The sequence below is a fragment of the Vanessa atalanta genome, chromosome 22 (genome assembly GCF_905147765.1).
Source record: "Vanessa atalanta chromosome 22, ilVanAtal1.2, whole genome shotgun sequence".
NCBI classification, from domain to species: Eukaryota; Metazoa; Arthropoda; class Insecta; order Lepidoptera; family Nymphalidae; genus Vanessa; species Vanessa atalanta.
In genome coordinates this window covers 1,553,906-1,567,493 of record NC_061892.1, presented here as the reverse complement: position 1 = coordinate 1,567,493, position 13,588 = coordinate 1,553,906, and the positions used below count along the sequence as shown (strand labels likewise).

At 32.4% G+C, this 13,588-nt stretch overlaps 2 protein-coding genes across 2 annotated transcripts; one reads left to right on the top strand and one right to left on the bottom strand.

Moving 5' to 3' along the window:
- Positions 1–1,368: 1,368 nt before the first annotated feature.
- LOC125072572 (chymotrypsin-like elastase family member 2A) lies at positions 1,369–5,517 on the bottom strand. The gene is made up of 7 exons (XM_047683203.1): positions 5,442–5,517; positions 3,949–4,124; positions 3,359–3,587; positions 2,897–3,006; positions 2,460–2,627; positions 2,214–2,370; positions 1,369–1,598 (listed from the first exon to the last, which is right to left on the bottom strand). The coding sequence occupies exons 1-7, from the start codon at positions 5,515–5,517 to the stop codon at positions 1,369–1,371; spliced, it is 1,146 nt and encodes a 381-aa protein (XP_047539159.1).
- Positions 5,518–6,642: 1,125 nt separating this feature from the next.
- On the top strand, positions 6,643–10,488 carry LOC125072771 (CUB and peptidase domain-containing protein 2-like). The gene is made up of 7 exons (XM_047683462.1): positions 6,643–7,023; positions 7,748–7,945; positions 8,248–8,476; positions 8,693–8,802; positions 8,986–9,153; positions 9,420–9,576; positions 10,212–10,488. The coding sequence occupies exons 1-7, from the start codon at positions 6,772–6,774 to the stop codon at positions 10,433–10,435; spliced, it is 1,338 nt and encodes a 445-aa protein (XP_047539418.1). The 5' UTR covers positions 6,643–6,771; the 3' UTR covers positions 10,436–10,488.
- The last annotated feature ends 3,100 nt before the right edge of the window (positions 10,489–13,588 follow it).

Below are 13,588 nucleotides of genomic sequence, written 5' to 3'. Positions count from 1 at the left end.
GGTGCAATTCAAATTGCCTGTCCGCCATCTTTGACGTCCGCCATGTTGGATTTAAGTCACGTGACTATTTTTTTCCGTATTCCTGACAGCGAACCCTTTCATTTGATATCCATATGATGGGGGTGGATTTCGTTCTTTAGCTAGTCATGTATTGTCATCAGAACTCAGAGCGTGTGCAAAATTTCATCCTAATCGAAGACCGGGAAGTGGGTCAAATTAAGATTCCAAGATTTTCTTACATACATAGTTAATACATAGTAGTGTTAATTAAAAAATGTGAATTCATATGAGGGCTTTGATACAAAATAAAAAATACTCTTTATTCAAGTATTAAGATGTACATCATACGAAACAAAAGATTAATTTTATAAATAAGAAATATTATTTAATAGTCATGAAATGTCTAACGTTGAAGCTTTCTTATACCTTACCTAATATCACTGAACTAATGTTTGATGGTAACGGTAAATTTTGTACTGATCTTGTTGAATCCAGATTTAAATATAAAATAAAATAAATAGTAATACTTTAAATCAAGCACCAAAGAATGATTAATGTTAATTAAAGATTTAAGGAACGTAGATTTTACAAGATTAAGTAAATTCAGATGACGTAAATTCAAAAAAGTTTTTGAATTAGTTGATCGTTTTAATTATTTTTTTATTAAATGTACTAACCTATTAAGGACCACTTGATGTTAAGTGGTCACCACTGCTCATAGACATTTACACCGTTAGAAAAATTACTATATCGCCAATACGCCACCAACCTTGGACTAAGGCTGTATAACCCTGGTTACCAATTATTGCTGTTTGGCGATAGAATATATGGTGGGTACCTACTCAGACGGGTTCTACAGTCAATCAAAGAAGAAAAACCAATATATTTTTACGGAATCAAAACTGACAACTAAACTTACAACCAGGATCTTTAGTATTGAAATTGTTGATAAAACCTTAATTTTTTGGTTTAAAACGTGTAGTGGGTTTATTTTATTGTCACCGTGTATTATGGTCAAATCGTCTGATAGTCTTCATACTTCTTCATAACGGGCATGCCACACGTCATAGGGTTATATAAGAGACGTAGCACAATCTTGTGCATCATCTTCATCGAAACACCACAACACACGACGACCACGACGCGCTGTGTCCTGTTTTTACTATTAACGTGAGATTGATTATTAGTTTGTATGTTACGTGTTCATATCTTTACTCAAACAATCATTACGAAACTTTTGCACCAGCAACACCTCAAACGGAGGCGAATCCCAGATGGAAAATAAAAATATAAATGAATCATATTCATCCATAAGTAAAATTACGTTAAATTTTAAATTAGCTTTATTTATATAATTTGTTTTATTCACTACATATTACTAAGTATCCAGTCTCTGTATTTTGCGACGTCAGTAAACACGGTGTATGCCTTCGGGTCGCAGATTGAGTCGTCTTGTCGAGCCAAACTGACGGATACGATACCTTTAACGTACCAAGCTCCAGGAATATCTGGTGTCAAGTAATGCGATGTCGGGGTTTTTGAGTCACGTACGAAGACAAGAAAACCTCCCCCACTGTCCCCATTGCATGCTGACGTGCCTTTAACAGTAAGTTTTAAGTAAGTAAGTAACAGGCAGTAATGTCCCACTGGTGGGCTAAGGCATCCTCTCTTTACGAAGAAAGTTTTGAAGCTTATTTCACCACGCTACTCTAGTACTAATACGGGATATTCGGCCACATGTGTATTCAACAAAAAATAAATAGAATTAGTTTTGGGATTATTGCTTTCTGATTACCAAAATATTTTTTATCAAATAGGTAAAAACAAAAGAAAAGTATTTTTGAATCGTCATATTAGTGTATTGAGTTAAATGTAAGCCACCGGTTCGAAAAGTAGATTCTATTGAAAATGACCGGAATGTAGTTACTCTGTTGTACTATTTAAATTACAGAGAATGTCAGTAAAGTTTTAATTTAATTTATAGATAATATATCCTGCCTAGAAATCAACAAATACTAGGTCCACGCTATATTTAATATAGTCTTTTATTGAACAATATGCCTTGTATATTAATGTAGGTGGTAGTGTAAATATAGACGATTCAAAAACGCTTAATTGTAAAGTTTACTTGCAAAAAATATATTTGATTTGAACGTTTTTTAGACATGAGCTTTAAATAATAAGCTGAGTTAAAAATAACTGGGGCTTCTTACCATTGTTGAATCCAGCACAGAATTTTTTGCCGTTCAGTATATTGCTGTAGAAGATGGGATTATATCTAATACAATCTATTTCAGGAACTAAAGGCATAGTTGCTTCTTGGAGTTTATTTGATAGATTATCCGACTGGTCGATACCCCATCCTACAACCTGTTTACATAGGTAGATATTTAAATAAATATCAGCCTGGCGAAGGGCAAATAATTTAACTGAATTAAGGTTAAAGTTACAAAGCTCACCGTTCCGACAATGTTATATGATTCCATTTGATCATATGCCTTATCAAGCCACAAGCAAGCTGGTTGAACATAGTTGTTAAAGATCGCCTCAGTGCTCAATTTTAGTAATGCTATATCATTGTTAAGAGTTTGGTGTTCGAATTCGTCATGAACAATTACTTCGTATACCTGAAATACAACACAACTAAGGAGTACAATAATGTACAAACAGATTGGAAGAATTTAATTTTGCTATATAGTATGCATTAAACGAAAAACTCAATAAAACACAATGCCATTAATTTAATAACTCTCCCTTAAGGACAAGTATGGAGGACTTTAATGATTCTCTCCTGAAGGATCGTATATTTTTTCTTATTATATAATACGATATTAATGACGCAATACCTTTGCTTGGTGAAAATACTTTTGTAACATTAAAAATTCCGCGAGATTACCTCTTTATCTTGAGTAGTCAATTCATTTCCAAGAAGACTATATTTCCCGAGTATTATTCCAAGTATCTCTGGATTCAAAGCGACTCCTTTGACCGTTGCACAATGAGCAGCTGTGGATTAACCCAAAAATTTCACTTAACGTCATTGGATGGTTTTTGGACTAAAGAAGGTCAAATACAATGTCAATTTTTTTCGTTATATAGAACATAGCAATTGGTGATATCAATTAAGAAGAAAACTATAATGTTTAAGTATTGATAACGGATAGAGGTAAATATAAGTCAATCCATCCATTGGCGACAGAAGGCAAGTTAATGTAAAAACTTTAAACATATGGTAAAAACCATACAACGGTAATTACTTTTCGGTCACTTGCAGCAAGTCTTCTATCCACAAATAATGAAGCATTTTATTCATTTGAAACTACTAGTAATTTAAAATATAAAACTGGTTAGAAGTTACCTGTTAAAACTGAAAATTTTGAAATAAGGGTTCCACCACATATGTATTCAAGAGTACCCTTTTTGAGTTTGTACAATGCAATATGCCAAGGCCATTCACCGGATTTTGATGCGGATCCACTAACCAGTAGTTCTGTATATTTTGTGTTTATTCTACGTCTTCCACAGAATTTGTCAGGCGCTTGAGACCAAAATGCTTCAGTACCTAGTTGGTATTTTTCAAAGTATGACTGGAATGAAAAAAAAAATTTAGTTGCTACTTATCTCCCATCGATACTGTTTTTTTAGAATCATTACAACTTTGGTGACATTATTAATGTTTACTTTGGAGACTATCATAAAAGTGTTAATGAGTTGGCCACAAATCTAGTGCACCTAAACTCTCCAGTCATGTCGGATTAACGTCTCATCGCATTATATAAGAGAGAGCAAAATTGAGTAAAACTGTTTAATTTTCATAATATTAAATCAGTTCAATCTGGTATAAGAAAAATAATGCTGCGAAATTTGAAAGAATGCTTAACGTATATATATTAGGCTCATTATTATAAACGAGAAAGTGGTTTTAAATCTAGATTATTTATTACGTACCCTGTTAGGATTAAAGCAGTTTTCTTTGCCATTGATTTTCAAACTTATCACGTAAGGTGGATGATGAGGGCGTAATTTTCCATTAACACTGAAGGTAAAATTACGAGAATCTTCGAGTAAAATAAAATTATATATATTATTAATGAGATCTTTGTCGCCTGTAAATCTTGCACCACCTGTAACAAAAGTTTATGCTTCAAATATTATTCTTTTTTTATTGATTGGGTTCATTTTCAATTTTCTCATAATTTCAAATCCTTATGTTTGTTTCTAACGTGTTCACATTTCAACAAAAACACAAAAACGGACGTAGAGTACCTAACACCTGTTTCCCCCATTTCACATTTGGCCGCAGCTGTTTTCGGAAACCATTGGTTTGCCGGCCTTTAAGAAATGAGTGGGATTTTCTCTCTCATACGAGAAAGCTCATATATATGTAATTAAAACAATGACGTAGGTCGATGAAAAAAAAAACCTTTGCAAGACAATAGGATTTAAGATGTTATGCTTTTTTAATTAAATTAGAAATACTCATCCTTCAATATAGTTTTATAAAATGTTCCACGTTAGCATAAAAGTTGAAGTTTCCTGTTTATGTACAGTCGTATTAAAACATGTTTTATAACGTTATTTACCTCACTTGTTTTGATTTGACCTTGAAAGTTTAATTGCTATAAAATCTAATTTCAGTATGAGATTCTTTATGAATCTGTATATGGAAAATTCGTCATTTACAAAATTTTTTTTATGGCCTGTATCTATTCTTTTAAAATTACAACATCTTCCCTTTTTACGTTTAATCTTATTTTGATAAAAAAATTACTATAATGTTATTTTTTTTATGATATCGGTAGGCGGACGAGCAAATGGGCTACCTGATGGTAAGTGGTCACCACCGCCAATAGCAATGGCGTTGTAAGAAATATTCACCATTCCTTACATCACCAATGCGCCACCAACCTTGGGAACTAAGATGTTACGTCCCTTGTGCTTGTAGTTACACTGGCTTACTCACCCTTCAAACCGGAACACAACAATACTGCTGTTTGGCGGTAGAATATCTGATGAGTGGGTGGTACCTACCCAGGAGGGCTTGCACAAAGCCCTACCATCAAGAAAATATACTATAGTAATAATAAGATAGCTGTTGCCCAATTGAGTATTGAAATACGACGTCGTTGACAATACTAATTTTATTCTTTTTCTTTTATAACAAATTCTTAGACTTTTGGTTGTTAAAAATTAAATACTTACACTGACTTTAAAAACATGGTCCAGCTAAAATAATATAATCATATCTCATTTAATATTCATTTGCTTAATTTTTGACGAAGGTTTATATTGTAAGACTTTAGATGTGACGGATGAAATTTTGACACAGGTTTCCACCAATCCGCATCGGCGTTATAGGATTCGTACTAATCTTTTTCCTCGGTGGTGCATTCACAATATTAAAAAAGCAACTTTTAAATTGAAATACGAATTTTACATACCTATGAATGAGATTGTTCCAACAGAGTCTAGTTTTACTTTTATTTCTGTTGAAGAATTTAATTTCTTATTAATCATGACTTTGTAGCCATTACCTAATCCGAGATGAGATATTGACACAACTTTTCTATTGTTTTTGCAAAAATATTCTTCAAATTGTGGAAGTCCGTGGCTCTGTGTGTTATTTACTTTATCAAAACGTAGCACAAACACAATAATTAACAGTTTTAAGTTAAATTTCAACATTTTCATTCATTAACTAATAATAAATATTTTTAAGACACATTCGTATGTATATGACTTTACCACTGGAAGTCTTTGTTTAAAGTGATCAGAAGTATTGGCTCCTTGAAAAATGATCTCTCGATCCGTGACGTGTTTTTATTAAAAGTTTTGTTTAGGTATAGAGAATAAATTGGTGTTCATTTTTTTTTCTTTATTTATTTAATACTTTGGAAACAAGTTCTATTAAAATATTTTAAGCAAATTCAAAATAGCACTATATTAAACCAACTCAATTCCCCTTATATATAAAATAGTTAGAATATTTTCTTCTATTCTTTGTAAACAAAGAATAGAAGAAATACCTATGAATATATAGTTACTGGTTGAGGAGAGATGGAAAGGATAACTCTTAATAGATAATATCTTCATTAGAAAATAATTTGTTATACATCGAATTACCAATAACTCATTGGTACGACGTATTCCCTGTAGGAGGTAATAGGGGTGACTATTTGCGATAATTTTAACACCCACATGCATAGGCAAAAGTAAGCCATTTTTGAGTTATCGCGTTTTTTAGCTTCTTTTCAAAATAAGTCAAGATTGCAACTTCAAAAATTTATTTAAAAAAAAGAGCTTTTGTGTAAGCTCATCTGGGTAGGCCATGCATTCATCATAAATTCTACCGCCAAACAGCAATAATTACTATTCTTGTGTTCAGTTCTAAAGGGTGAGTGAGCCAGTGTAACTACAAGCCAAGATATATCTTAGATCATGAGGATTGGCGATGAAAAGAATCGTTAAGAATTCCAATAGTTCCAGTATCTACAACATAAAGATATTAGCAACTAAAACAGTTATGTAAACATTCCATACAATTTAATTTTACATAAAGCTACATAATATATATAAATAACTGTTAAACATAACGTACCGCACAGGTTTCTCGATATAACCCACACTAAGATCGTCGACACACACCCAACGACGAATAAAAAACTTGTAATAATTTTCAATATGTGATTTGACCATAATATTAGTCATCGCGAAGACGTCACGACGTCAAGTCGTATTAAATATGTGTAGTAAAGCATATAATTAATAACAATGTGTTTGAAGTTAATAAAGTATAGTGTATTTTTAACAATTTTTATAATATGTTTTACGGGTGTTAATAATACGCCTAGTCACGCCTATCGTCCACCGGAATATGAAGAGTATTTTTGTGAAAACAACACACAGATCCAATCTAGATTTTTCCCAGGACTAGCTTCTGGGTATAGAGTTTTTATAAATAAACAATTAGAAGCGGCAACGGAGATCAAAGTGAAGTTAGATTCTGGTGCAACCATTGTATTTGTAAGTTATACTATTTCGATGTCGTCGTCATCCTCGAAATTTATCTCAATATTCGTCGAATTATAATAACGCTACTAATTTTATAAGAACGGAGTGATCAATTGGAATCTCTGCCATTTTGTCGGATAATAGCGGTCCATTGAATTATTTTGGCTAATATTATAAATGCGAAAGAAGTCTTTTAATTGGTTTGTTCTTCTTTAGGCATAAACGTGATCTATTAGATAACATCTTAGCTGCAGTGTGACGTGGCCTTCGATCCCGACATATAGCTTGGCAATATAAAATTAATACATACGGTTTCGAATACGGCTCATCCAAGATTGTGCGCAAAAAAGCCAAAGTGTTTTCTGTCAAGATTTTTTCTAGTTCAATACCTCGTTCGATTGCCATTGGATTTGATGGGAGTTTGTTCTGTACTCTTGCACCGTGATCTGTTATCGTTTAAAATATTTCCGGGGTCATGATTTTAAATCCAAGGCTGGGTGTCTTATCACATTCAAACAGATTTCAATACTATATAATTCAATACTAAATTAAATTACTTAAACGGTTTTAACATCTTTGTTTCCTAGATTAGTTGACCCATGGCCTTCTGATAGCTTAGTTGATCTTCTGATCAGATCGGTAGAATCATCATCATAATTTTTTCTTTATCTTTGTATTTTTTATATATTTTTTTAGTTTTTGTGACATTTTAAATATGTATAATTATAATTTTTAGGGCGACAGCATATACAGTCCAACAAATTCTGCAAAATTTACTGAAAAAGATCTTATCTCTAATATTTATGGTTTTGTAATACGTAAAGATGTGCCTAATTTTACATTCGTAGTAAAGGGAAGACAAGCTCCAGAACATCCGCCTTATATACTAAGTCTTAAAATTGATGGAGAAGAAAATTGTATTAACCCTAATAGGGTGAGTAATATTACCATTTATAAAATCTATCGTGAGAAATAGTTTCACGAACTTTTTGTCCTTTATGTTCTTTTAATTTATTTTTAATAGGTGCACATTTTTTTTTCGAGATATATTAAAACAAAAATATCAAATCATATGACATCATTTTTTCTTTATTTTCGGACGGAATCAGGCGTTAGAGATAATGGGTTATCGTTAGGTCTCGCTTTGAAAATATTGTAATTTGTTAATGTTAAATCTATTTTGATGGGCATTGATATAAAACATGTATAATAACATTAGTATATTATAAATTACAGACTTATTTTGGAAGCAGACATTTAGAAATTGAACCATTTTGGCCTGAAGCTCCTGACAAGTTTTGTGGCAGACGGAAGATCAACAGAAAATATACTGAATTGATTGTCAGCGGTTCTGCTTCGAAGAGCGGCGACTGGCCCTGGCATGCTGCTATCTACAGAAACCATAGACTAAGTGTGCAGTACATCTGTGGAGGGTCTTTGATATCAAAACTTCTGGTTCTAACAGGTATAACAAAAAGTTGTAAAAATGGAGTACCTCCTCTTATTGTCTCTTATAAATTGAAGTTTGCTAAGTTCATGAATATTAAAAATCAAAGAGAAACATAAATATACAAATAACACGATAAACATTTAACTTAAGAGGAGAAAAATGTTACACCCAGTTGTGACTCATTTAGGGGATGTTACTTTACTGCTTCCTTGTTTGTTTATTTCGATACAGCTGCACATTGTGTAACAATCAACGAAATACCAGTAAATCATGAATCCCTTGGTGTTGTTCTTGGAAAAACATCTCTCCTCACTAACGAAATAACTAGTCAAGAAAGAAAGGTTCGTGTTATTCTTTTTCATTAAAAAAAAATATGAAATATGGTTTATAATATTATTTATTTCCTCTCGCTAGATTTTACTGGGTATCTTACAAATTAAAAATATAAGACCACCCAAAGACTCAATTGTAGCTTATTTTGCAATTTGTTATGATATTTGACATAAAATTAAACAAAATTCCAGGTTTACCAAGTTATTGTTCACGATGACTTTAAGAAGAAATCATTGGACAATGACATAGCTTTACTAAAATTGAGTGCTGAGGTTTTATTTAATAACTACGTTCAGCCAGCCTGTCTATGGTTGGACGCTGTGTACGATCAACTGGATTCTTATGAAGTAACAGGAACGGTAAGCGTTAATTGTAAATTTATTTGACTTAATATAACTCAATTTTTCTTCGAAGTTTCCATCGCAACACGTTTCAAATATAGAGCTATGATCTTATCTTTATTGAATTCAAAAAGTTCATCACATCAGCCTCAGTTTTTAGAAGTAATGTTATACATTTTCTTCTAAAAGCGCATATCATTTTTGCAAAAATCACATTATGGATAAATTGTTAAACTTCTGACGTCAAGACTAAAAACTAATCTGTTTTTATCTTCGTTATTCAGGTAGTAGGATGGGGTATTGACCAATCAGATTCTTTGTCAAATGACCTTCACGAAGCAACGATACCAACAGTTCCAACTTTAACTTGCATTTTATACGATCCTATTTTCTACAGCAACATACTGAACGAGAAAAAATTCTGCGCTGGAAATGCCAACGGTGAGTTCAATTCTTAGTGCGTTCGGTTATCTGCTGTTGATAAGAGTATTATTGTATATATTATTTTTCTATTTATAAATCCACTAACAAAATTTACCGTACCATTTTATATTTATCTTTTTCCTTTTTGTAAATGATTTAAAAATGGAGGAGGATTTATATAATGACGAAAAAGGTTATTTAACTTTGTGATTGTCCTTAAAAGGTCCCAAATGTAACTTAACTTGCAAGTTCTCTGCAATACAGTGCCAAAATAATGAAATTTAATTCAACCTAATGTGAAAACACAAAACTATATATAAATTTTCAATTCAAAGCAAAAGTCGTGTCAAAATAAACAACTTGTGTTTTTTTTTTAATTCTTGATGGTTATCGATTTCTCGAACAAGTCTATATCGATTTGAATTTTATTCTAACATCCTTTTTATCGGCTTGCATATTTGGTTAGGTTCTCCGCAAGCGTCTTCATCTTAAGAAGTAACTTTTTTACTAATTCACGTCCCAGTTTATAAACCATTCATTTTATTATCGTTTGTTTTATAATAAACTCTTATTCGTAAATAATTTGGAATATATAATAAATTCAATGTTAAATTTAAAACATGATGAAATCAATCAAAATTTTTCGTATTCAGGTACCGCTGCGTGTAACGGAGACAGTGGCGGAGGTTTTGTCGTATTCGTTACTGATACTAAGGACTCTTCCTATAGAATTGACTATCAAACTGGAGCGTGGTACGTGAAGGGTATCGTGTCGGCCACCTTAGCTAGAAAAGATTCGTCAATATGTGAACCAAACGCGTACACCGTTTACACAGATGTAGCAAAATACAGGGACTGGATCCTGAAGTATATGTGATAGCATGCAATGTAGTATAAATATTTTATAATATCATATACCTAAAGTTTTTATTTATTTCCTTTTTTAAAACATTTCACAAGTCTCATACTTTACATTTTGTACGCAAGATGTTTTATATTGTTTTTTTTATAGCATCGGTTGGCTGGCGAGCATATGGGCCACTTGATGATAAGTAGTCACCACCATAGACAAAGACAAAGGCGCTGTAAGAAATATTAACCATTCCTTACATCACCTATGCGCCACCAACCTCGGGAACTAAGATGTTATGTCCTTTGTGCCTGTGATTACACTGGCTCACTCACCCTTCTAGCCGGAACACAACAATACATATAATATAATATAATAATGTTTTAAGTTTCTAAAATATACTTAGAGCCTCTTACGATATGCGATAATTTTATTGGTCAAGGTAAAGTGCAAGTCTTCTTTCTACCAATCCACAAATGATAAAGCATTTTATTCATTTAAAAATAAAAGTGATTTTGAATATAATACTTGACTTGAAGTTACCTGTTAAAACTGAAAATTTTTAAATAAGAGTTTCACCGCATATGTATTCAAGAAGGTGCTCTTTCTTGAATTTGTATATTGCCATATACCAAGACCATTCATATTCATATTCAAGGCCACAATGCCAAGCATCTTCAAGAATTTAGGAACTCCATTTTTAATTTAAATCTTCACAACCGTTTTTAATATGTCTGTAATTACAACAAACAATAAAGATTGCGCGAATTCATTGGGAGCGGGAAGGCTCCTCAAGAAACTCCCGCGCACCGTATTAAGAACCACATACACATGCATTATCTGTGAACGATTTTCAAATCCACCAGTGTACCGACTATATATCACAAATCTACTGAATTATTTTGATTTTTTTTCATGTGTATTATATAATATTTTTAATGTATTCAGTCCAAATATAGCAACAAATGATTTATGATTTTTTTTCAAAACCGTCACTATTCTAAGATCATGGTGAGAATTTGTCAGGCGCTTGAGACCAAGATTGTTCTAGTTGGTATTTTTCGAATGAAATATATATAATTTAATTTAGATTCTATAGGCCTGACTTATAGCCGAGATGGCCCAGTGGCTAGAGCGCGTTCATCTTAACCGATGATTTCGGGTTCAAACCCAGGCAGGCACCACTGAAATTTCATGTGCTTAATTTGTGTTTATAATTCATCTCGTGCTCGGCGGTGAAGGAAAACATCGTGAGGAAACCTGCATGTGTCTAATTTTCGGAAACCAGTGTACGATAAATAAAGTTTTAAATGGCATCGATGACAAATAAGCATATAGTCTATGGTAAGCGACTTCCATCGCCCGTACACATCGCAACACTAGAAAACTTGCAGTGGTGTTGCCAGCCTTTAATTAATGAGTAGGCTTTTTCTCTGCACATATAAACATGTCTACTTAAAGAAATGACTTATTAAAAAGAGCTATGTCCAAAAAAATAAAAATTATACGTCGCAAGAAAATAAGTTGGGATCGACGATGTTATGCCTTTTTTGTCTTTTTAATTTAATTAGAAATTCATACGCATCCTTCAAAATCTATCTTTGATTAATCACGAAATCTATAACACTTACAAACTTGAAATTTGGTAGGTAGGTTATCTACAGGGTGTAGACATCCACTAAGAAGAGATTTCACGAAACTCCACCCCTAAGGAGGCAAAACGGGAGTCGGAATTTTGTGTTTCTAAAATTCACGCGGGTAAAGCAGCAGGTTCAGCTAGTAGTTCTATAAATAATATATCACTTCTTGTTTATCTACAATCATCTTCAAACGTCTATACATGTTAGTTACGTCACTTGTTTTAAATTGACCTTGAAAATGTCAATTTGTTCAAGGTATATGGAAAAACCACGCCATTTACTGACTTTACTTTACGTTATAATCTTATTTTGGTATTAAAACTAAAATGTTATGGAATACTATAACATTAATAAGGAAGTCACCAAGTTGAGTATTGATATTTGACGTCATTGAAAATACTAAGTTTATTCTTTTTCTTTTATAAAAATTCTTGGACTTTTAGTTGTCAAAAATTAAATACTAACACTGACTTAAAAGAAATGGTCCAGCTAGAACAATATAATCTTATCTCATTTAATATTAATTTGCTTGTATGATTTTTTTTCCTTGGTGATGCATTCAAAAACTTGATAACGCAACTTTTAAATTGAAATACGAATTTCACATACCTATGAATGAGATTGTTCCAACAGAGTCTGATTTTGCTTTTATTTCTGTTGTAGAATTTAATTTCTTATTAATCATGACTTTGTAGCCATTACCTAATCCGAGATGAGACATTGACACAACTTTTCTGTTGTTTTTGTAAAAATATTCTTCAAATTGTGGAAGTCCGTGACTCTGTGTTTCTTTTTTTGTTATAATAGGCAAACGAGTAGGAGGCTCACCTGATGGAAAGTGATTACCACCACCCATGGACATCTGCAACACCGGGGGGCTTACAGGTGCGTTGCCGGCCTTAATGGAATGAGTACGCTCTTTTCTTGAAGGTTCCCAAGTCGTATCGGTTCGGAAAAACCGCCGGTGAAAGCTGTAGTGGATTTTCGGTCATCTAGTTGGTGCGGGTGATATTTGGAATTTTGACAAGATGTCCAAAGGTGAAATTCAGCAGCCGGGACTCGAATTCGAACAATTTATCGTGAAAAATTCTGTAGAAGATGCAAAGCGATCCAACATCTCTACGCAAAGCCAAAGGATCAAGCAGATCGGAAAGATCTTGATCATCGATAATTCGAGCCGCTCCGTTGGATACGGATACTGTGTGTTATTTACTTTATTAAAACGTAGCACAAACACAATAATTAACAGTTTTAAGTTGAATTTCAACATTTTCATTCATTAACAATAAATAATTAATAATAAATAATTCGTTAGACACATTCGTATATTTGTATACGACTTGACCATAGAAAGTCATTGTATAAAGTGATCAGAAGTATTGGCTCCTAGAAAAATGATCTCTCAATCAGTTACGTGTTTTAATAAAAAATATTAATTTGTTTAGATATAGAGAATAAAATGTCGTGTCTTTTTTGTTTTTTATTTATTCAATAATTTGGAAAAAAAAAACTCTGTTAAAATATTTCAAGTAAATCCAAA